At 47.8% G+C, this 23811-nt stretch overlaps 1 protein-coding gene across 2 annotated transcripts in view; it reads right to left on the minus strand.

Moving 5' to 3' along the window:
* INPP5A (inositol polyphosphate-5-phosphatase A) overlaps positions 1 to 13498 on the minus strand; it is a 490348-nt gene extending 476850 nt beyond the window's left edge. For both annotated transcript variants that reach the window (XM_069753887.1, XM_069753888.1), the window contains exon 1: positions 13111 to 13498. In XM_069753887.1, the coding sequence (XP_069609988.1) occupies positions 13111 to 13185 (75 nt within the window). In that variant the 5' untranslated portion in view covers positions 13186 to 13498. The remainder of the gene's footprint in view (positions 1 to 13110) is intronic.
* Positions 13499 to 23811: the final 10313 nt, after the last annotated feature.

The raw sequence follows: 23811 nt of genomic DNA on the forward strand, positions 1-23811 counted from the left end.
CAAGAGAGTTTGCAATATGTCATATTAGGGCTATGCTCGCTCACACGTTACGTTTTTGCTGCAATTTTTCTTTCTCCCCATCCCATAGGCAAAACCTTCTCTCCTGGCAGTAAAGTCGTGGCTTACAAAAAAGCAGGTTTAGATGCATTTCTGTTGTCTCTTGAGTATATTAATAAAGTTTAATTACAAAAATAAAAAAAAGGCAAAATTTTACCTCCTTAGGTTTTTGCACTAAAACATGCAACAAACACGCAGCAAAAACTGTTACCTGCATTTTTGCACTTGCTCATGGTTTCCTATGGGTGAAAAAAAATGCTGCAAATATGCTGAAAAAAAAAAAAAAAAACACTGAAAGATGTGACAAGTGACACCAGTGTGTACATGAGATGTCGGAAATCTCAGACTTTGCTGGTACTCTAAAAAAACGCAGATTTAAAAATAAAAAATTAATACAAAAGGGTGAACATAACATAGGACTAGAACTCTCAGAGCCCTGTGTGCCTCTATTAGCTCATAAATCTACTTTAAAGGGTTTATCCAGGACTAGATTATGTTTTTTACAATGGGACTAAGAACAGGTAGGTAGTAGCTACCTACCTATAAATAAAATACATTCTTGTTTTTTTTTTTCTTTTAAACACACACCTAAACAGTAGTGATGAGCGAATATACTCGGTACTTGAGATTACCCGTCACGCTCAGGGGTCCTCCGAGTATATTTTAGTGCTCGGAGATTTGGTTTTCTTCGCCGCAGCTGAATGATTTACATCTGTTAGCCAGCTTGATTACATGTGGGGATTCCCTAGCAACCAGGCAACCCACACATGTACTTATGCTGGCTAACAGATGTAAATCATTCAGCTGCGGCAAGAAAAACAATCTCCGAGCACTAAAAAATACTCGGAGGACCCCCGAGCGTGACGGGAAATCTCGAGTAACGAGTATATTCGCTCATCACTACTCAACAGTTAAAAGGAACAGTCTCAAACTCGCATACACCACAAAGTCACTTCTAGGCTAATGTTGGAAAATTTCTTCCCCTAAAAAGGAACAGTAAAATGACAGCAGATTAAATAATTCTAAAAGTATTCACATCATTATTTTAAACCTGGATACATTTCATCAAGGCCGGTAATAGAATATAATCTGAGAAGCTGGAGCTAAAAAATCATGGACAGCGGTCAGAGATAAGACGCAGCCTAGGATTCCTGGATACAGAACACGGACAGGAGAGGAATCGGGGCGGCTCTGAAATAGCACGGATATAAAGGGAAGAATCCGCTGCCGCTATTGATGCACATGGAGGAGACGACTTCCGCTACGTAGATGGCAAAACGTGCGGAAATTGCCGAGGACCATGGATTTCACGCCTTTACACTGTGACCGATAAGGCATGAAGAAGTGAATTTGAGAATGCAAACCCCAGTCACATACAGGGGTTAGACTTTATCAGACAAATATCAGCGGGGCAGGTAGGTTTTCATGTACCATGTATGGCAGGGGTGTCAAACTGCATTCCTCGAGGGCTGCAAACAGGTCATGTTTTCAGGAGTTCCTTGTACTGCACAGGTGAAAATTTAATCACCTACACAAATAATGAGTTGGTGATTAAATTATCACCTGTGCAGTACAAGGAAATCCTGAAAACATGACCTGTTTGCAGCCCTCGAGGAATGCAGTTTGACACCCCTGATGTATGGGGTGACGGGGAGACCGCTTTATTACTCATTGGCTCTTGGTGAATTACAAGTCAATAAAACGTCCTTGCTGGAACTAAGTAAAGCCGTTATCAGATTCTGTCAATTTTATGGAAAATAAATAGCATTTCATAAATATTATAATTTTCTACTCTAGCTGGACTCACATAGGAATTCATACAATAATTATTTTTTTTTTCTTTGTAAGTACACTAGGTTAAGTCATCAGGCTTAATAACCAATTATTGGGGTGGTGTGTGGGGCTGTTCTAGTTCTCAAGAAATACTGGACCCACACGGCCTCACTTGGAAAAAATGCCACTTTTTTCATGGTATATGTGTGTATATATAGAGGTCACATTTACAAGGATCGATCAGTAGATTACACGCGTTCTTAAGTGTGTTTTCCATGTTCTGGAAATTAGTGTTTCCAGGCACAGCTTGCTGTAAAAAAATAAAAATAAATAAAAAGTTAAAACAAAAAACTGTTACTCACCCTCCTCCCCAGGTCCATTGCAGCCTCTCCTCCACCACCATGTGTGGTCTGCCTCATGTCGGCAGTGCTGCAGCCAATGTTTGAGCTCAGCAATTGCTATGTACACAGCACAAACCACCAGGTTTACACAACTCCAACCCCACAGCACTGGTCACTACTGAGCATGTGCATAAAGTGCAGCACAGATTCATCTCAACTACGACTCCACAGCACTGGTCACTACTGAGCATGTGCATAAAGTGCAGCACAGATTCATCTCAACTACGACTCCACAGCACTGGTCACTACTGAGCATGTGCATAAAGTGCAGCACAGATTCATCTCAGCTAAGAGCCCAGATCCTTAGATCAGGAACAGAACAGACATTTATACGACATTTCATAACTTTCCCAAATAATTCTGAAAACATTTACAGCACATCCTGCATTGTACTACTGTACCCAATTTATTATGAATTTTTCGAGTTGGAATTGGTTCATTTTATACGGATTCCACAGCCCTGAAAACCACTGAGCTACTTGACTACAGTGCTGTGGATGTGATGTGAGCGCTGTAAACGGCCAACGGTAGCAACAGTGATAAGGTAATGCTGGACCCTGAGAGAGCAAGTAAAAGCACAAGAGTTTTTTTTTTTGTTTTGCCTTTTTACATTTTTTATATATACAACAAACTGCACCTAGGAACAACTTTCTTTCGCATATAAAAACACCTTTAGTAACATAGTATCCAATTTGGATCAATAAATCTGATGACTGATTTGCTTTAATGTGACCTTTATTTGCACAAATAAGCCATGAAAAAAAAAGAAGAAAAAAAGCGTAGTGCATGGGACAAGTCTAAAGTAAACTTTTGACAGTTGTACCCTTAGCACATTTTCGACATTATCACAGACGAAAGTCCCGGCGAATAATTGAGGGACCAGAGAACCAAACTGGCATCATAAAAATCAAATAAATAACCCAGCGGTCGGACTGGGACTTGCATCTGTAACACTGGTGATAAAACATGCTTGTGCTTGTGTGAAGCTGGCCTGATGGCAAATTTTAGCAATTAAAAACGAGAAAAGCAGAATAAAATATCGCGATGATCCCCTGGGAGTTGATCATATGTCTGCTTGATGCCAGAGTCTCCAACATATGATCTTGGGATCTTTTACATTTATTCATAAGTGAGCAGCGTGGAGTATGAAGTGCGACACCGCCTACGGAACGTTTATTAATAAGAGCGCGACATTTTACTGTAATCTCGTACATTCCCGTCTAGCCCGATAATCAGAGCATCTTCCTTACCAATCTGCAATAATAAAAGCCCAAAAAGATAAAAATCCACTATCAGAAAGAAATGTAACAAGTAATAAAGGCACAATAGTTAGCAGCCAGTAAGTAATATGGCCAGACCTCGTCACAATTTTATCAATGGAGAGGAACTTGGCCATAGATTGTACTGTACCATACTACACAAGTCCGATTATTAGGACCACAGCTATTGATGACTGGATCCAACACGTAGGACAAAACTGAAGCACGCCGCTGACATTGATGATCCATTACTGCACACGACATGGGGATATGTTGGCACTAGACAAATAAAATTATTATTGATGCAACTTTTCCAGCATGGAGTTCAATGGAAGTTTCACATGACTGGCTTTGGTGTCTAATGAGTGCAACCAAAGTCATTATGCAGCTCTAGTCTTGGGACAGAAGGATAAATTGTAAAAGCTTTCACAGGACAGTGGGTCATCCAGTAATTACATTCCAGTAGAGGCTTCCAACACTTACAGAATTTCATTAAAAGTTGCCTTACTTCTGCATTATAATGAAACTTTCTCATTGACAACCGTTTTGTGCAACCTGAAGTTGGATAGCGACATCTAAAATGTTAATTATAACATAAGACACTTCAGTAAGTACAGGGTATTACTTGTCCCACATTGTTCCCAAAACACAACCTGTGTCATACCCCAACGCTGCATTCACTATGTGGCGTGCTACTACCAGAAAGGGTCACACTGTCCACAGACATCGCCAATATTAGCCAAAATTCTATTCTGCAGCGGTGACAATAATTGGAGGTAATGCAAGCTAGCTTTTCGGATAGCAATGTATACACCAGGCGGAACAAATTGTGTCTAGATCCTGAACAGGCAGGGACTGTTGATGAAGCGTTAAGGCTACGTTCACATTTGCGTTGCGTCGGGCGCAGGTTCGGCGACGCATGCATCATGCGCCCCTATATTTAACATGGGGGCGCATGGACATGCGTTGTCTTGCGTTTTGTGACGCATGCATCATTTTTGGCGCAAGCGTCAGGGCGCAGAGGACGCAGCAAGTTGCATTTTTTTTGCGTCCAAAATCAAGCCAAAAATGGACGCATGCGTCACAAAACAATGCGTTTTTGCATGCGTTGTGTCGCCGACGCAACGCCCAACAACGCAAATGTGAACGTAGCTTAACCATTACGAATAGTGATGAGAGAATGTGCTCACATAACGTTATCCGAGCATGCTCGTGTGCCAATAGTGTGTCTTCGGCATGCACGGAAAATGTGTTCGAGTCCCCGCAGCTGCATATCTCATGGCTATTCCACAGGCATAACACAGGCAGGGATAGCCTAACAAACAGCCATATCAACTCTCCACTCTACTCTCAAGATCACATCTCACCACCTGTGCACTTGACCCGCTCCCATCCCACCTCATCCCAAACCTCACCACAATCTTCATCCCAACCCTAACCCATCTCTTCAACTTATCTCTAACAACTGGTGTTTTCCCCTCAAGCTTTAAACATGCCTCCATCACACCTATCCTCAAAAAGCCCTCTCTTGACCCATCCTCTGTATCTAGCTATCGCCCTATATCACTTCTCCCCTATGCCTCCAAACTACTGGAACAACACGTCTACCTTGAACTGTCCTCCCATCTCTCTTCCTGCTCCCTCTTTGACCGCCTACAATCTGGCTTCTGGTCACACCATTCCACCGAAACTGCCCTAACTAAAGTCACCAATGACCTCTTAACCGCCAAGAGCAAGCGACACTACTCTGTCCTCTTCCTCCTCGACCTGTCGGCTGCCTTTGACACAGTGGACCATTCCCTATTATTACAAACCCTCTCATCCCTTGGCATCGCAGACTTGGCCCTATCCTGGATCTCATCATACCTAACAGACCGGACATTCAGCGTCTGCCACACCACCTCCTCACCTCGCCCTCTATCTGTCGGAGTCCCACAAGGTTCAGTCCTTGGGCCCTTGCTCTTCTCCATTTACACCTTTGGCCTGGGACAGCTCATAGAATCTCATGGCTTTCAGTATCACCTCTATGCTGACGACACACAGATCTACATCTCTGGACCAGATATCACCTCCCTTCTAACCAGAATCCCTCAATGTCTGTGCACTATTTCATCCTTCTTCTCCGCTAGATTTTTGAAACTTAACATGGACAAAACAGAATTCATCATCTTTCCCCCATCTCACGCGACCCCCCCAACGAACCTATCCATTACAGTAAATGGCTGCCCACTCTCCCCAGTCCCACAAGCTCGCTGCCTCGGGGTAATCCTTGACGCTGATCTCTCCTTCAAACCACATATCCAAGCCCTTTCCACTTCCTGCCGACTGCAACTCAAAAACATTTCACGAATCCGTTCATTCCTCAACCATGAATCTGCAAAAACCCTAGTCCATGCCCTCATCATTTCTCGCCTTGACTACTGCAACCTCCTGCTCTGTGGCCTCCCCGCTAACACTCTCGCACCCCTCCAATCTATTCTAAACTCTGCTGCCCGACTAATCCACCTGTCCCCCCGCTATTCCCCGGCCTCTCCCCTGTCAATCCCTTCACTGGCTCCCCATTGCCCAGAGACTCCACTACAAAACCCTAACCATGACGTACAAAGCCATCCACAACCTGTCTCCTCCATACATCTGTGACCTCGTCTCCCGGTACTTACCTACCCGCAACCTCCAATCCTCACAAGATCTCCTACTCTACTCCCCTCTTATCTCCTCTTCCCACAATCGTATACAAGATTTCTCTCGCGTATCACCCCTACTCTGGAACCCTCTACCCCAACACATCAGACTCTCACCAACCATCGAAACCTTCAAAAAGAACCTGAAGACCCACCTCTTCAGACTACAACCTGCAGTAACCACCGATCGACCAAACCGCTGCATGACCATCTCTACCCTCACCTACTGTATTCTCACCCATCCCTTGTAGATTGTGAGCCCTCGCGGGCAGGGTCCTCATTCCTCCTGTACCAGTTAGGACTTGTATTGTTTAAGATTATTGTACTTGTTTTCATTATGTATACCCCTCCTCACATGTAAAGCGCCATGGAATAAATGGCGCTATAACAATAAATAATAATAATAATATCATTCGAGCACGCCAAAGTCACTATTAGCACCAGAGCATGCACCTTATCTGAGCACGTTCACTCATCACTAGTTATGAACATACTTTGAGTCAATCTTCACACCGAAAAAAAAAAAAAAAAACACCCCTCTAAAAAGCCGATGTGTACACAATGTATGTTAAATTCAAACCAGATGAGGTTTTTTTCCAAAGCAGAAGATGCTTCAGGAAACTCAGTAGTAATTTTTTCCTGAAGCTTCTTTTGGGTACTTTTTGTTTCTTAATTTCCTGAGCTTTTTTTTTTTTATTTTTGCATAGTTTAAGCCACCAGCATTTATTTTTTTTGCACGGTTTTATGATTTGTTTACACTTTTTTTTTTTTCTAAAGCAAAAACGCATCTTTGCACTTTAAAATACCAGTCAGTTGGAAAAATATAAGAGCATCTTAAGAGCGGGAAAACGACATATCACTTAACTGTCGGGTGTTTTAGAAACCTGAAGCTAAAGTGTTCAAAAGCCTCGAGACGTGTGCAACAAGCAGTTTTAATTTTATTTTCTTGATACGCGGTTTCTGCGGAGGAATCCGCCTGAAAAAGACGTCATGTGCACACAGCCAAACAGAGGGTTGTGCTGGAAGTGACTGTTCAAGTAAATATTTTCGGTGGATTAATTTTATAACTAGGTAAACACAGAATAATTCCGTACTTCGATATTATCCTTCTCCAGTTTTGTCATTGGTGTAAACATCAGATACATTACCAGCATACACTGGATTTAAAGTCTATTTCCAGAGGAGTCTCCCCAAGACTTAACCCCTTGTGCGGCCCTCCTAACACTCGCTGCTTATTTTATTCCTTTCCATCTAGCAAAAGTGACTGCAGACAACTGACAGGGGGCAATGTCTGTGTAAGACCACAAACCTAAAAGAAACATCTCTGCTCAACCAAATGCTTCTTCCGCAACGTGGGAGGCAAGAGCCCGAGTACAGTTCAGTCCGATCTTTTGAAAAGAAAAAGCGCAAAAGATTCACTGGCTGTAACAAAGTAATAGCTGCTCTAGTAACTCCACTATGTAGACATACCACGGAGCGCTACATAACAAGAATACAAGGGGACGGCATCTACTGTATGCAGGTGTGAGAAATGGGAGGGTTTTTTTGTGTTTTTTTTTTTTTTTTTTCGGAGGAATAACGTTAAAGCCACTCCAGGGGTGTTTACAGATCCATGGGAGAATATCATTACGGTTCTCACTTATGGGGCAGATTTCTATCATTTTATTGTGAAAGCTTTGCAGAAAAAGGATTTAGACATGACACAAGTAGACTAGACTAACCGCTGCCATTTCTCAGGTGTTACATGGATAAGCAGCACCACAGCGTACAGAAACCACAAAACAGTTTCAGATCATAGCTTTTTAGTTATCCCAAAAATGCCCAGCCATTAAAGTTCTTCCAAACTTATAAAACTGACAATAGACTAGAAGCATTATTAAATATATCATTAAAAGTTATCACCTAAGCAAAGGAAAGGGTAAAAGCTTGTGCATCTGTGAATCTGACTGCTAGGACCCCCATTGACCCAAACAATGGGGTCTGAAATGTTCTATCAGAAAGCATTCCCTCTTAATAATCATGTCAGAGATAGCCGCATGCCGTGTTTGCCTAACTCATGTGCATGCGCAGCCCCACAGAAAATGAATGGAGTGGTGGTGTGCATGCGCAGCCCCACAGAGAATGAATGGAGTGGCGGTGCACATATGTAGCCCCACAGAGAATTAATGGAGTGGCGGTGCACATATGCAGCCCCACAGAGAATGAATGGAGTGGCGATGCACATATGCAGCCCCACAGAGAATGGAGCAATAGTGCGCATGTGCAGCCCCACAGAGAATAAACTGTAGTGGTGGTGCACATGTGCAGCCCCAAAGAGAATGAACGGAGCGGTGGTGCACATGTGCAGCCCTACAGAGAATGAACGGAGTGGCGGTGCGCATGTGCAGGCCCAAAGAGAATGAATGGAGCGGTGGTGCACATGTGCAGCCCTACAGGGAATGAATGGAGCGGTGGTGCACATGTGCAGCCCTACAGAGAATGAACGGAGTGGTGGTGCACATGTGCAGCCCTACAGAGAATGAACGGAGTGGCGGTGCACATGTGCAGCCCTACAGAGAATGAACGGAGTGGCGGTGCGCATGTGCAGGCCCAAAGAGAATTAATGGAGTGGTGGTGCGCATGTGCAGCCCCAAAAAGAATGAATGGAGCGGTGGGGCACATGTGCAGCCCTACAGAGAATGAACGGAGTGGCGGTGCGCATGTGCAGTCACGGCTACATTCTAACAGGCCATTTCAGATCCTTTTTTATATATGGGAATAACCATTTAAAACTTTCATAGTGGGCAAACTCCAGATATATCTGATCATTGGAAAAAAACAAAAAAAAAAAAACACTGACGACCAAGATCAGGGTCCAGAGTTCCCGTTTCCTTCTCTACATGGCAACACTGAGGAAGAGTTTGGATAGAGCAGTTCTTGAGCATGCACCATCTCTCTAGTAAACATCTAGAGGGCTAGGGAACCCCATAAGTTGCAGTCGCCGTCAACTTCACAGACATTGAATTGGGTGACAGTGCAGGCTCCACCACTGCTCTATCCAAACTCCACAGCGGTTGTGCAGTGAGACGGAAAGAAATGGCCAGGACCCCTCTTCTTGCGAGTGGTCGCTGTTCCAAAGATCAGACATAAATCTTTATTGTTGGAAAGCCTCTTTAATAACTGACCACGATACCATAAACCTATTGATTTGTTTTCAAGGAAGGAGACATACACAAAAGGTTTTCCCCACAACAGTTACTTGAATTATGGCAAACAGAGTTACCTCCATAGGTAACAACCAGAGATAAGATTTTCAACAATCAAAACCATAAACATCACAGTTATCATTAACAATCAGAAAACTGTTCGATCTTCAGTACCAAGGCTATGCTCACGTCACGTTTTACCCTTATGACAATGGTTTCATCCGGATTTATATCTGAAGTCCTGAAAAAATTTTTTTTTAAAAAAATGGATTCTGACGTTAGTCTTGATGGGGTCTTTGACTTTAATTATGCAAATAAAGTCATCCATTTGTTTTTTACGGATACAACACGCAGCCATTCGCTTTTCCTTGTATGTTTTTCACACACCGTGTGTTCGGTCAAAACTCACGGAGACATCAGTTATTTCCGGTATCGTGGATGAAACGTGCCAATACAAGTCTCTGGATCCGTGAACACGTATAGCATCATTGTGCGGCCCATATTTAACTCTGCAAGTATAGAAGAATCTTTGCAATTTACTTATCCATCTGTGATAAACACTGGATGACACAAATACCATTTCTTTCCCCAAGTACATGTTTAAAAGGACATATTGATCCTCTAAGATGATCGCTGCTCATTTACCAGCTTGCTTACACAGGCCGACGAACATTTGTAGAAACAGAATGATCGCCAATACGATGGTTCCGTCCCCATATACAGTATGTTATTGGCAGAATATGTTGTCTACACGCCGCTGATAATTAGCATTAAGATGCAATGAAAAATCTGATCACATAACTAACGTGCAGTTTGCTCATTCGACAGATGAGCGCTGGCATGTTTACACGGGCAGTAGTCATGAACGAGCATTCTTATAGACACTTTCATCGTTAGTAGCCAATCTAAATGCAACATGAAGAACCATATACTAAGGTCGATTATTGAATGTCCATACAATTGCTCAGTCTTGATCACTGCCCTGTGCAAAAATAAGCATCCAGTAAGCGGACACAAAAATAGTTATCAGAAGCGCAACCCTGTGCAAACCTGCTGATAACACAGTATGGCGACAAGATTATTCTTCGATACACACTGAGGTTGATCACTTCATGTAAATGGAAACCAAGGAGCAACAGTCGACTTGATACATTTTTGATTGAATTAAGGAAGAGCCGGCGCACAGCCATAGAAAATAGTGTGAACATAGGGGGTGCAAGTAGTAGAATAAGCAATTGAAAAACAGAAAAAAAGACACTACTACAGTATGCACACCACCCAATAATAATGTAGTACAAAAAAACACTTTATTGGCACATATATAAAAACAAATTAAAAACGCTACGCCACTACGTACAACCTAGGGCACATATCAATACACAGTCAGCTTAGGGTAGGACAATGAAATACACAATATATAGTGTCCTATACTCCTTCCTAACGGCTCATGGGGTATCTGGGAACATATATAGGGCATGATAGATAATACAAAATTCCTAGACGGTGAAAAAAAACACCAAGCTACCCCCATGATGGTAGCGGAAAAATCCCCAAATCCCAGCATGAACTCTGCAGAGATGACAGTGCAATGATGTAATACAAACCAGCACAGGAAAAGCGGACTGTGTTGCCCAGGAGGACTAGTGGACCATGTGCACTCTATGGTCCACTAGTCCTCCTGGGCAACACAGTCCACTTTTCCTGTGCTGGTTTGTATTACATCATTGCACTGTCATCTCTGCAGAGTTCATGCTAGGATTTGGGGATTTTTCCGCTACCATCATGGGGGTAGCTTGGTGTTTTTTTTCACCGTCTAGGAATTTTGTATTATCTATCATGCCCTATATATGTTCCCAGATACCCCATGAGCCGTTAGGAAGGAGTATAGGACACTATATATTGTGTATTTCATTGTCCTACCCTAAGCTGACTGTGTATTGATATGTGCCCTAGGTTGTACGTAGTGGCGTAGTGTTTTTAATTTATTTTTATATATGTGCCAATAAAGTGTTTTTTTGTACTACATTATTATTGGGTGGTGTGCATACTGCAGTAGTGTCTTTTTTCTCTGTTTTTCAGATACATTTTTGATTGGCGCATGGTCCAGGCAGATCTGAACTTGTTCACACAGGTTTGTTTGTTTTTTTTCCAGCGTGGTCTTTTTTGCAAAAATAAAACCACATTTTACAGTAACATGAATAAGAGCTAAAAATCTCCACTGCTGAGTCTAATGATGTGTTTAAAAAAGGACAATGTTGCAAAACACAAGATACATTGTAGAGTCACAAATCGAGAAACATAATGGAAACAAAACACACAATGGTCACCATGAATCACAGGCAGCAGGACCAGCTAGTATCACAGGGCATTATCCCGCTCCTACACATGGCACAAATACAATCACGTGGCGACATATTTACTGCTTTTTTTCCCCCTTCACGATGCAGTTAGGCAGTCCCATGCAAATCTATAACTTTATGCCATTCTCATGGATGGGTGTGATAGGAATTTGTGATGAGCGAACGTGCTGGGATAAGGTGTCATCAGAGCAGGCTCATGTGCTAATAGAGGGTCTTCAGCGTGCTCGAAAAATATGTTTGAGACCCGGCGGCTGTTCGACAGGCGCAACACACGCAGGGATTGCCTGTTTGTTAGGTCATATCTGCATGTGTTATGCCTGTCGAAAAGCCGCGGGGACTCGAACATATTTTTTGAGCACGCGGAAGACCCTCTGTCAGAACCCGAGCATGCTCAGATAACACCTTATTAGTTCGGTCATCACCATTAGGAATCATTTACACGTCCACTTTACACAAATCGAACACGGAACTGTCAGTGTATGGGCGCAGTTCGCATGAACATTTCACTTTGTGGACAGATGCCCACCGCAAAAAAAAAAAAAAAATCATCCGAGTGACAAAACTCATCTATTTGATCAATAGCAGTATGAAAAGAAACAATGCGGATGGAACACGGACGCCATCAGTGTTATAAGGTGACATCTGAGAGAGAACGCAGGATACGCTTTCATCCTATTTGGCGCTTGTACGCTTTTCTAGTAAGAAGTCCATAGAGCGCTCGCATGGCACCGACGCGCGCTCACGTTTTCCCTTCACGAACACACGTGCAAGGATCCATCACCCCAAACTAAAAAGTAAAATGACTTTTCTAGGACTGAAGGCTTCTCCCTCCCTCCCTTCAGTTATAAAGAAAAGACAAAATAACCTGCGTACATGAGGAGCCCCAACACCATAACGTGCGTACGTTCTATGAAAAACGGACGTGTGAACGACGCCTTATAGAAAGTAGAATTGTAAAGCGCTGCGGTATATGCTGGCGCTATATACATAATAATAATATCAGTAACAGGTGGACACATTCGCCCATCACCAGCAGCACTAGAATGTGCCCCAGCAAATAGATGGAGCCCCCTAAAGCCCCGCCGCAGGGTCCGGACCCCAGGTATGGCGGCACCATGGCGGGCGGTCCGTGCACTGACAGCTCTGACACTTTGTAAATATTTACACATAAGTGTAAACAAACAAACAACAAAGTCCTAACTAGCGGCTGTGATGGGCGACATTTCCTCGTGTTGTGAGACATTTGTGCAGACCGTCAGCAGCGCTCCCATAGAGCTCTATGAGGGGACACCGAACACACAGCGCCTGTCAATCACTGAGGACTGGCAGCGCCTGACAGGAGTTGTAGTATCACCACTACCTCTACTACCACCACTACTACCACTACTACTCACATCATCGAACAAGGTGCCGACGTTGGCTGTGACCAGCAGGATCCCGGTGCCCGGGGCAGCCGCTCTCCCGGCCATACCGCTCCACGATCAGCGTCCACCGGCAGCAGCGCAGAGCATGGACGGAATCAGCAGCGGGAGAGAGGCGGGAGAGCGCTCCGACGTCTGGGCTCCGTGCGGCGGCTCCTGGACATCCCCCGGCCCCTCCAGCGCCTCTAGACCCGGCAGCTGCCTGCAGCACATGAAGCCATGCCCGGCCGAGCCTGCTGCACAACTTCCCGCGGCCGCAAGTTCCCGTGTCCGGCTCCGGCGGCGGCTGTGCGGCGGGTGCACCGTGCTCCGGCTCCTTCTGCCCTCAGCTCCGCTCCTCTACAGCAGAGCCGCCGGGACTGAGCGAACGACAGGGGCAGGGGGCGTGCCTGGGCGGAGGAGCTTGGTGACGTCACCGCAGAGGGGCAGTCCTCTGATCTCTTAAAGGGAAAGTGTCCACTTGACACCTGCAACCTGCATCCCTCTATCTGCTAGGGGTAGTAGTCACTGCTGTACACACATCGGAGCCTGCATGTATTCACAATGTCAAAGGATTGGCATACAGTCTTAAAGGAATTGTCCACCTCTGCTGACATTTTTTTTTTTTACTTAGAACCATATATTTTGGGTTAAAAATCATTTTAGCTATTTGGTTTCATTAAAAATGCTGCATGGTTTGGCTTTTACAGGCTCTTTGTTTCCCTGCACAGTCAATTCTGAATCAGATGAGAGGAGATGAGAAAATGGAAACAAATTCTTCCGTTAGGGTACATTCCCACGGTCAGGAAACGCTGCGTACATCCACAGCATCCAGATGTTACAGCGTAGTGGAGGGGATGACAAGAACTCCCATGTCCACTATTCGGCGAAGATCACCTGCGGAGACGGACATGCGGCGCGTCTTTCCAGACCGCAGCATGTCAAATGTCACCCGTACAATGTATAGGATGTGGTGATTCCGCACAGTTCAATGAACACATCCGGAATCACCGGCGTTCAAAAGCCGGCAGCGGACATGTGCTGCATCCAAAGCGATGTCGGTCCCTGACCGTGGGAACGTACCCTGACACTTCAGAAGGAGCTCACTAACAGATTATCAGTGAACTCATTCTGCAGCAGGTAGTAGACAGTACAAAATGAAGGCTGAAAAAGACAAATGTGCAAATGTTTTCATCAAACACAATCCCCAAAATGATTTTTCCACAAAATGTATATAATAAAAAAAAAAATTATTCAGTCCCATTGCCCCCCTGGTATAAAACATACGGGCCCTCACCCCGGTGTATAACATCCAACCCCAAACCCCCAATGTATAATATCCAGCCCCAAACCCCCGGTGTATAACATCCAACCCCTCACCCCCGATGCATATCATCCAGCCCCTCACCCCCGATGTATAACATCCAACCCCTCACCCCGGTGTATAACATCCAACCCCTCAACCCCGATGCATATCATCCAACCCCTCACCCCCGATGCATAACATCCAGCCCCTCACCCCCGATGCATAACATCCAACCCCTCAACCCCGATGCATATCATCCAACCCCTCACCCCCGATGCATATCATCCAGCCCCTCACCCCCGATGTATAACATCCAACCCCTCACCCCCGATGCATAACATCCAACCCCTCACCCCCGATGCATAACATCCAACCCCTCACCCCCGATGTATAACATCCAACCCCTCACCCCCGATGCATAACATCCAACCCCTCACCCCCCGATGCATAACATCCAACCCCTCACCCCCGGTGCATAACATCCAACCCCTCAACCCCGATGCATAACATCCAACCCCTCACCCCCGATGCATAACATCCAGCCCCTCAACCCCGATGCATATCATCCAACCCCTCACCCCCGATGCATAACATCCAGCCCCTCACCCCCGATGCATAACATCCAACCCCTCAACCCCGATGCATATCATCCAACCCCTCACCCCCGATGCATAACATCCAGCCCCTCACCCCCGATGCATAACATCCAACCCCTCAACCCCGATGCATATCATCCAACCCCTCACCCCCGATGTATAACATCCAGCCCCTCACCCCCGATGTATAACATCCAACCCCTCACCCCCCGATGCATAACATCCAACCCCTCACCCCCGATGCATATCATCCAACCCCTCACCCCCGGTGCATAACATCCAGCCCCTCACCCCCGATGTATAACATCCAACCCCTCACCCCCGATGTATAACATCCAACCCCTCACCCCCGATGCATAACATCCAGCCCCTCACCCCCGATGCATAACATCCAGCCCCTCACCCCCGATGCATAACATCCAACCCCTCACCCCCAGTAAAAAACATCCAGCCTCTCACCCTGATGTATAACATTCAACCCCTCACTGCCAGTGCATAATATCCAGCCCTTCACCCCGGTGTATAACATCCAGCCCCTCACCCCCGATGCATAACATCCAGCCTCTCACCCTGATGTATAACATCCAACCCCTCACCCACGGTGCATAACATCCAGCTCCTCACCCTGATGTATAACATCCAACCCCCCCACCCCCGATGCATAACATCCAGCCCCTCACCCTGATGTATAACATCCAACCCCTCACCCTCAGTGCATAATATCCAGCCCTTCACCCCGGTGTATAACATCCAGCCCCTCACCCCCGATGCATAACATCCAGCCTCTCACCCTGATGTATAACATCCAACCCCTCACCCACGGTGCATAACATCCAGCTCCTCACCCTGATGTATAACATCCAACCCCCCCACCCCCGATGCATAACATCCAGCCCCTCACCCTGATGTATAACATCCAACCCCTCACCCTCAGTGCATAACATCCAGCCCCTCACCCTGATGTATAACATCCAACGCCCCCACCCCCGATGCATAACATCCAGCCCCTCACCCTGATGTATAACATCCAACCCCCCCACCCCTGGTGCATAACATCCAGCCTCTCACCCTGATGTATAACATCCAACCCCTCACCCCCGGTGCATAACATCCAACCCCTCAACCCCGATGCATATCATCCAACCCCTCACCCCCGATGCATAACATCCAGCCCCTCACCCCCGATGTATAACATCCAACCCCTCACCCCGGTGTATAACATCCAACCCCTCAACCCCGATGCATATCATCCAACCCCTCACCCCCGATGCATAACATCCAGCCCCTCACCCCCGATGCATAACATCCAACCCCTCAACCCCGATGCATATCATCCAACCCCTCACCCCCGATGCATAACATCCAGCCCCTCACCCCCGATGCATAACATCCAACCCCTCAACCCCGATGCATATCATCCAACCCCTCACCCCCGATGTATAACATCCAGCCCCTCACCCCCGATGTATAACATCCAACCCCTCACCCCCCGATGCATAACATCCAACCCCTCACCCCCGATGCATATCATCCAACCCCTCACCCCCGGTGCATAACATCCAGCCCCTCACCCCCGATGTATAACATCCAACCCCTCACCCCCGATGTATAACATCCAACCCCTCACCCCCGATGCATAACATCCAGCCCCTCACCCCCGATGCATAACATCCAGCCCCTCACCCCCGATGCATAACATCCAGCCCCTCACCCCCAGTAAAAAACATCCAGCCTCTCACCCTGATGTATAACATTCAACCCCTCACCGCCAGTGCATAATATCCAGCCCTTCACCCCGGTGTATAACATCCAGCCCCTCACCCCCGATGCATAACATCCAGCCTCTCACCCTGATGTATAACATCCAACCCCTCACCCACGGTGCATAACATCCAGCTCCTCACCCTGATGTATAACATCCAACCCCCCCACCCCCGATGCATAACATCCAGCCCCTCACCCTGATGTATAACATCCAACCCCTCACCCTCAGTGCATAACATCCAGCCCCTCACCCTGATGTATAACATCCAACCCCCCCACCCCCGATGCATAACATCCAGCCCCTCACCCTGATGTATAACATCCAACCCCCCCACCCCTGGTGCATAACATCCAGCCTCTCACCCTGATGTATAACATCCAACCCCTCATCCCCAGTGCATAACATCCAGCCCCTCACCCCCGATGCATAACATCCAGCCCCTCACCCCCGATGCATAACATCCAACCCCTCACCCCCGGTAAAAAACATCCAGCCTCTCACCCTGATGTATAACATTCAACCCCTCACCGCCAGTGCATAACATCCAGCCCTTCACCCCGGTGTATAACATCCAGCCCCTCACCCCCAATGTATAACATCAAGCCCCTCAACCCCGATGTATAACATCCAGCCCTCACCCCCGGTGCATAACATCCAGCCTCTCACCCTGATGTATAACATCCAGCCCCTCACCCCCGGTGCATAACATCCAGCCCCTCACCCCCGGTGCATAATATCCAGCCCCTCACCCTGATGTATAACATCCAACCCCTCACCCCCGGTGTATAACATCCAGCCCCTCACCCCGGTGTATAACATCCAGCCCCTCACCCCTGGTGTATAACATCCAGCCCCTCACCCACGGTGCATAACATCCAGCCCCTCACTCCTGGTGTATAATATCCAGCCCCTCACCCTGATGTATAACATCCAACCCCTCACCCCCGGTGTATAACATCCAGCCCCTCACCCTTGGTGTATAACATCCAACCCCTCACCCCCGATGTATAACATCAAGCCCCTCAACCCCGATGTATAACATCCAGCCCCTCACCCCCGGTGCATAACATCCAGCCCCTCACCCCCGATGCATAATATCCAGCCCCTCACCCTGATGTATAACATCCAACCCCTCACCCCCGGTGTATAACATCCAGCCCCTCACCCCGGTGTATAACATCCAGCCCCTCACCCCCGGGGTATAAAATCCAGCCCCTCACCCCCGGGGTATAACATCCAGCCCCTCACCCCCGATGCATAATATCCAGCCCCTCACCCTGATGTATAACATCCAACCCCTCACCCCTGGTGTATAACATCCAGCCCCTCACCCACGGTGCATAACATCCAGCCCCTCACCCCTGGTGTATAACATAAAAACCCCTCACCCCCGATGTATAACATCCAACCCCTCACCCCCGGAGCATAACTTCCAGCCTCTCACCCTGATGTATAACATCCAACCCCTCACCCACGGTGCATAACATCCAGCCCCTCACACTGATGTATAACATCCAACCCCTCACCCTCAGTGCATAACATCCAGCCCCTCACCCTGATGTATAACATCCAACCCCTCACCCCCGGAGCATAACTTCCAGCCTCTCACCCTGATGTATAACATCCAACCCCTCACCCACGGTGCATAACATCCAGCTCCTCACCCTGATGTATAACATCCAACCCCCCCACCCCCGATGCATAACATCCAGCCCCTCACACTGATGTATAACATCCAACCCCTCACCCTCAGTGCATAACATCCAGCCCCTCACCCTGATGTATAACATCCAACCCCCCCACCCCCGATGCATAACATCCAGCCTCTCACCCTGATGCATAACATCAAGCCCCTCAACCCCGATGTATAACATCCAACCCCTCACCCCGGTGCATAACATCCAGCCCGCCCCTCACCCTGATGTATAACATCCAACCCCTCACCCCCGGTGCATAACATCCAGCCCCTCACCCCCGATGTATAACATCCAACCCCTCACCCCCGGGGTATAACATCCAGCCCCTCACCCCTGGTGCATAACATCCAGCCCCTCACCCCTGGTGCATAACATCCAGCTCCTCACCCCTGGTGCATAACATCCAGCCCCTCACCCCTGGTGCATAACATCCAGCTCCTCACCCCTGGTGCATAACATCCAGCCCCTCACCCCTGGTGTATAACATCCAGCCTCTCACCCCTGGTGCATAACATCCAGCTCCTCACCCCTGGTGCATAACATCCAGCCCCTCACCCCCGATGTATAACATCCAGCTCCTCACCCCTGGTGCATAACATCCAGCTCCTCACCCCTGGTGCATAACATCCAGCTCCTCACCCCTGGTGCATAACATCCAGCTCCTCACCCCTGGTGCATAACATCCAGCCCCTCACCCCTGGTGTATAACATCCAGCCTCTCACCCCTGGTGTATAACATTCGGCCCCTCATGACTCAGTAAACAACATTTGGCCCCTCACACCCAGTGTAATACATCCAACTACTGATGCTGATACAGTTGAATGCACCATGCAGGTCGGTGCAGAGCCGGCACTGGCACCAGGCCCCGCTAACTCATGGACACCTATTAGCAATACACTACTGGCCGGGGGTCTCCGGACGCGTGGGGGCCCTAGGCAAATGCCTAGTTTGCTTGCACTTCGTCCAAAATCTTCTCCCATGACCTGTGAGTAACATTATTGAGAAGTGGAAGGAACCGCAGTAACTCAGCCATGAAGTGCAGAGCAGAGGGACTGAGTGCTGAGGAGCAGAGCGCAGAAATAACTGCAGAGTCCAGACCTCCTCTGGTATAACATCATCACTAGCACTGCGGCCCCCACTGGCAGCTTCGTGGCTGGGCAGTTGCATGCCTTACATCACCAAGCACAATGCCGAGTGTCGGATGGAGTGGTGTAAAGCTGCCACTACTGAACTCTGGAGGAAACGTGTCCTGTGCAATATTCGATGGAAACGTGTTCTGGCATCTGATGGATGAGTCTGGGTTTGGTGAATCCCAGGAGAATGTTGCCCACCTGACCGCATTGTGCCCACTGTACAGTTTAGGGGAGGAGGGATAATACTATGGGGAAGTCTTTCAGGTTTTGGCCTTAGCCACTTAGTTCCGGTCAAGGGAAATATTATTGCTTCTATTCTAGCTAATACTTCAGCACAAGGCATTGTGGATAATCCTAGCTTCCAGCCCTCTGGTAACAGTGTGGGGAAGGCTCTTTTCTGTTCCCTATGACTGTCCTGAGTATATGAGGATCACACAGGGGTGTAACGACCTTGGTTGCAGCCGTCACTGTTGCAACCAGGCACAGCAGGTGAGGGGCCAGCTGACACCAGCCCCTACTTCATCTGGATGCGTGTCGTAGGACGCACATTCAGCTGAAGTGAGTTGCAGCATACAGACCCATCAGGTCCATGTGCCGCAATACACGCTGTCAGCCAATCAGAGGCTAGCAGCTGACGTAGGCGTGCATGTGACCGGGACACTGGGCAGTGACGTCATGCGCTCCCAACGCATGCCGAAGTCAGCTTCTGGTTTCAGAAGGGTATGCTGCAAGGCCGGAAAGTGCAGGGAAGGTTAATAGGAGCTTATACCAGAATGAGGCCCAAGATAAGGACCATATACTAGGATGGGGACATATACCAGAATAAGGGCCATATACTAGGATGGAAACATATAGCACAATGAGGGCCATATATCAGGATGAGGCCAAGGATAAGGGCCATACACCAGGATGGGGCCATATACCAGGATGGGGCCATATCCCATGATGAGAAACAGATACCAAGATGGGGCATATACCAGGATGAGGGCCAAATACCAGGATGATGACCATATACCAGGATGGGGACACATACTAGTATGGGGGCCATAAACCAGGATGGGCCATATAACAGGATGTGGACATATACCAGGATGAGGGCTATATACCAGGATGGGACATATAACAGGATGGGGACGATGGGGACATATACCAGGATGAGGGCTATATACCAGGATGGGACATATCACAGGATGGGAACAATGGGGGCATATACCAGGATGAGGGCTATTTACCAGGATGGGACATATAACATGATGGGGACATATTTTTTTCAAAAACCTGACCTGCACATCCAAACATAGACTGAGTGTGAACAGGTGCTGAACCCAGAGTCGCCAACTCGTATATAGTTAAATAAATAGGGCAGCACACTGCAGCGCCAAAACATGCAAACTTGAAAAAACGAAATTTGAACTGCATTACTGCACTAGAAATATGAAAAATGAGAGCTTTTAGCGCACAAAAATGGCCAATTTTATGTGTACCTCGTAGCCACGTTAAGGCATCTCTCTTATACGAGGTCCTACGCTTGACCTACCTCACTGAGAATAAACGTCTCCATCTGAATGGGTACATGTGAAACCCCCGATGCATAATATCCAGCCCCTCACCCTGATGTATAACATCCAACCCCTCACCCCTGGTGTATAACATCCAGCCCCTCACCCACGGTGCATAACATCCAGCCCCTCACCCCTGGTGTATAACATAAAAACCCCTCACCCCCGATGTATAACATCCAACCCCTCACCCCCGGAGCATAACTTCCAGCCTCTCACCCTGATGTATAACATCCAACCCCTCACCCACGGTGCATAACATCCAGCTCCTCACCCTGATGTATAACATCCAACCCCCCCACCCCCGATGCATAACATCCAGCCCCTCACCCTGATGTATAACATCCAACCCCTCACCCTCAGTGCATAACATCCAGCCCCTCACCCTGATGTATAACATCCAACCCCCCCACCCCCGATGCATAACATCCAGCCTCTCACCCTGATGTATAACATCCAGCCCCTCACCCACAGTGTATAACATCCAGCCCCTCACCCCTGATGTATAACATCCAACCCCTCACCCCCGATGCATAACATCCAACCCCTCACCCCGGTGCATAACATCCAGCCCCTCACCCCCCCGGTGCATAATATCCAGCCCCTCACCCTGATGTATAACATCCAACCCCTCACCCCCGGTGCATAACATCCAGCCCCTCACCCCCGATGTATAACATCCAACCCCTCACCCCCGGGGTATAACATCCAGCCCCTCACCCCTGGTGTATAACATCCAGCTCCTCACCCCTGGTGCATAACATCCAGCTCCTCACCCCTGGTGCATAACATCCAGCCCCTCACCCCTGATGTATAACATCCAGCCTCTCACCCCTGGTGTATAACATTCGGCCCCTCATGACTCAGTAAACAACATTTGGCCCCTCACACCCAGTGTAATACATCCAACTACTGATGCTGATACAGTTGAATGCACCATGCAGGTCGGTGCAGAGCCGGCACTGGCACCAGGCCCCGCTAACTCATGGACACCTATTAGCAATACACTACTGGCCGGGGGTCTCCGGACGCGTGGGGGCCCTAGGCAAATGCCTAGTTTGCTTGCACTTCGTCCAAAATCTTCTCCCATGACCTGTGAGTAACATTATTGAGAAGTGGAAGGAACCGCAGTAACTCAGCCATGAAGTGCAGAGCAGAGGGACTGAGTGCTGAGGAGCAGAGCGCAGAAATAACTGCAGAGTCCAGACCTCCTCTGGTATAACATCATCACTAACACTGCGGCCCCCACTGGCAGCTTCGTGGCTGGGCAGTTGCATGCCTTACATCACCAAGCACAATGCCGAGTGTCGGATGGAGTGGTGTAAAGCTGCCACTACTGAACTCTGGAGGAAACGTGTCCTGTGCAATATTCGATGGAAACGTGTTCTGGCATCTGATGGATGAGTCTGGGTTTGGTGAATCCCAGGAGAATGTTGCCCACCTGACCGCATTGTGCCCACTGTACAGTTTAGGGGAGGAGGGATAATACTATGGGGAAGTCTTTCAGGTTTTGGCCTTAGCCACTTAGTTCCGGTCAAGGGAAATATTATTGCTTCTATTCTAGCTAATACTTCAGCACAAGGCATTGTGGATAATCCTAGCTTCCAGCCCTCTGGTAACAGTGTGGGGAAGGCTCTTTTCTGTTCCCTATGACTGTCCTGAGTATATGAGGATCACACAGGGGTGTAACGACCTTGGTTGCAGCCGTCACTGTTGCAACCAGGCACAGCAGGTGAGGGGCCAGCTGACACCAGCCCCTACTTCATCTGGATGCGTGTCGTAGGACGCACATTCAGCTGAAGTGAGTTGCAGCATACAGACCCATCAGGTCCATGTGCCGCAATACACGCTGTCAGCCAATCAGAGGCTAGCAGCTGACGTAGGCGTGCATGTGACCGGGACACTGGGCAGTGACGTCATGCGCTCCCAACGCATGCCGAAGTCAGCTTCTGGTTTCAGAAGGGTATGCTGCAAGGCCGGAAAGTGCAGGGAAGGTTAATAGGAGCTTATACCAGAATGAGGCCCAAGATAAGGACCATATACTAGGATGGGGACATATACCAGAATGAGGGCCATATACTAGGATGGAAACATATAGCACAATGAGGGCCATATATCAGGATGAGGCCAAGGATAAGGGCCATACACCAGGATGGGGCCATATACCAGGATGGGGCCATATCCCATGATGAGAAACAGATACCAAGATGGGGCATATACCAGGATGAGGGCCAAATACCAGGATGATGACCATATACCAGGATGGGGACACATACTAGTATGGGGGCCATAAACCAGGATGGGCCATATAACAGGATGTGGACATATACCAGGATGAGGGCTATATACCAGGATGGGACATATAACAGGATGGGGACGATGGGGACATATACCAGGATGAGGGCTATATACCAGGATGGGACATATCACAGGATGGGAACAATGGGGGCATATACCAGGATGAGGGCTATATACCAGGATGGGACATATAACATGATGGGGACATATATCAGGATTGGAGCCATATACCAGGATGGGGACATATACCAGGAAGAGGGCCATATAGCAGGATGGGGACATATACCAGGATGGGGGCATATACCAGAATGAGGGCCATATACTAGGATGGAAACATATA

This window comes from Ranitomeya imitator, chromosome 2, assembly GCF_032444005.1.
Source record: "Ranitomeya imitator isolate aRanImi1 chromosome 2, aRanImi1.pri, whole genome shotgun sequence".
Lineage (NCBI taxonomy): Eukaryota > Metazoa > Chordata > Amphibia > Anura > Dendrobatidae > Ranitomeya > Ranitomeya imitator.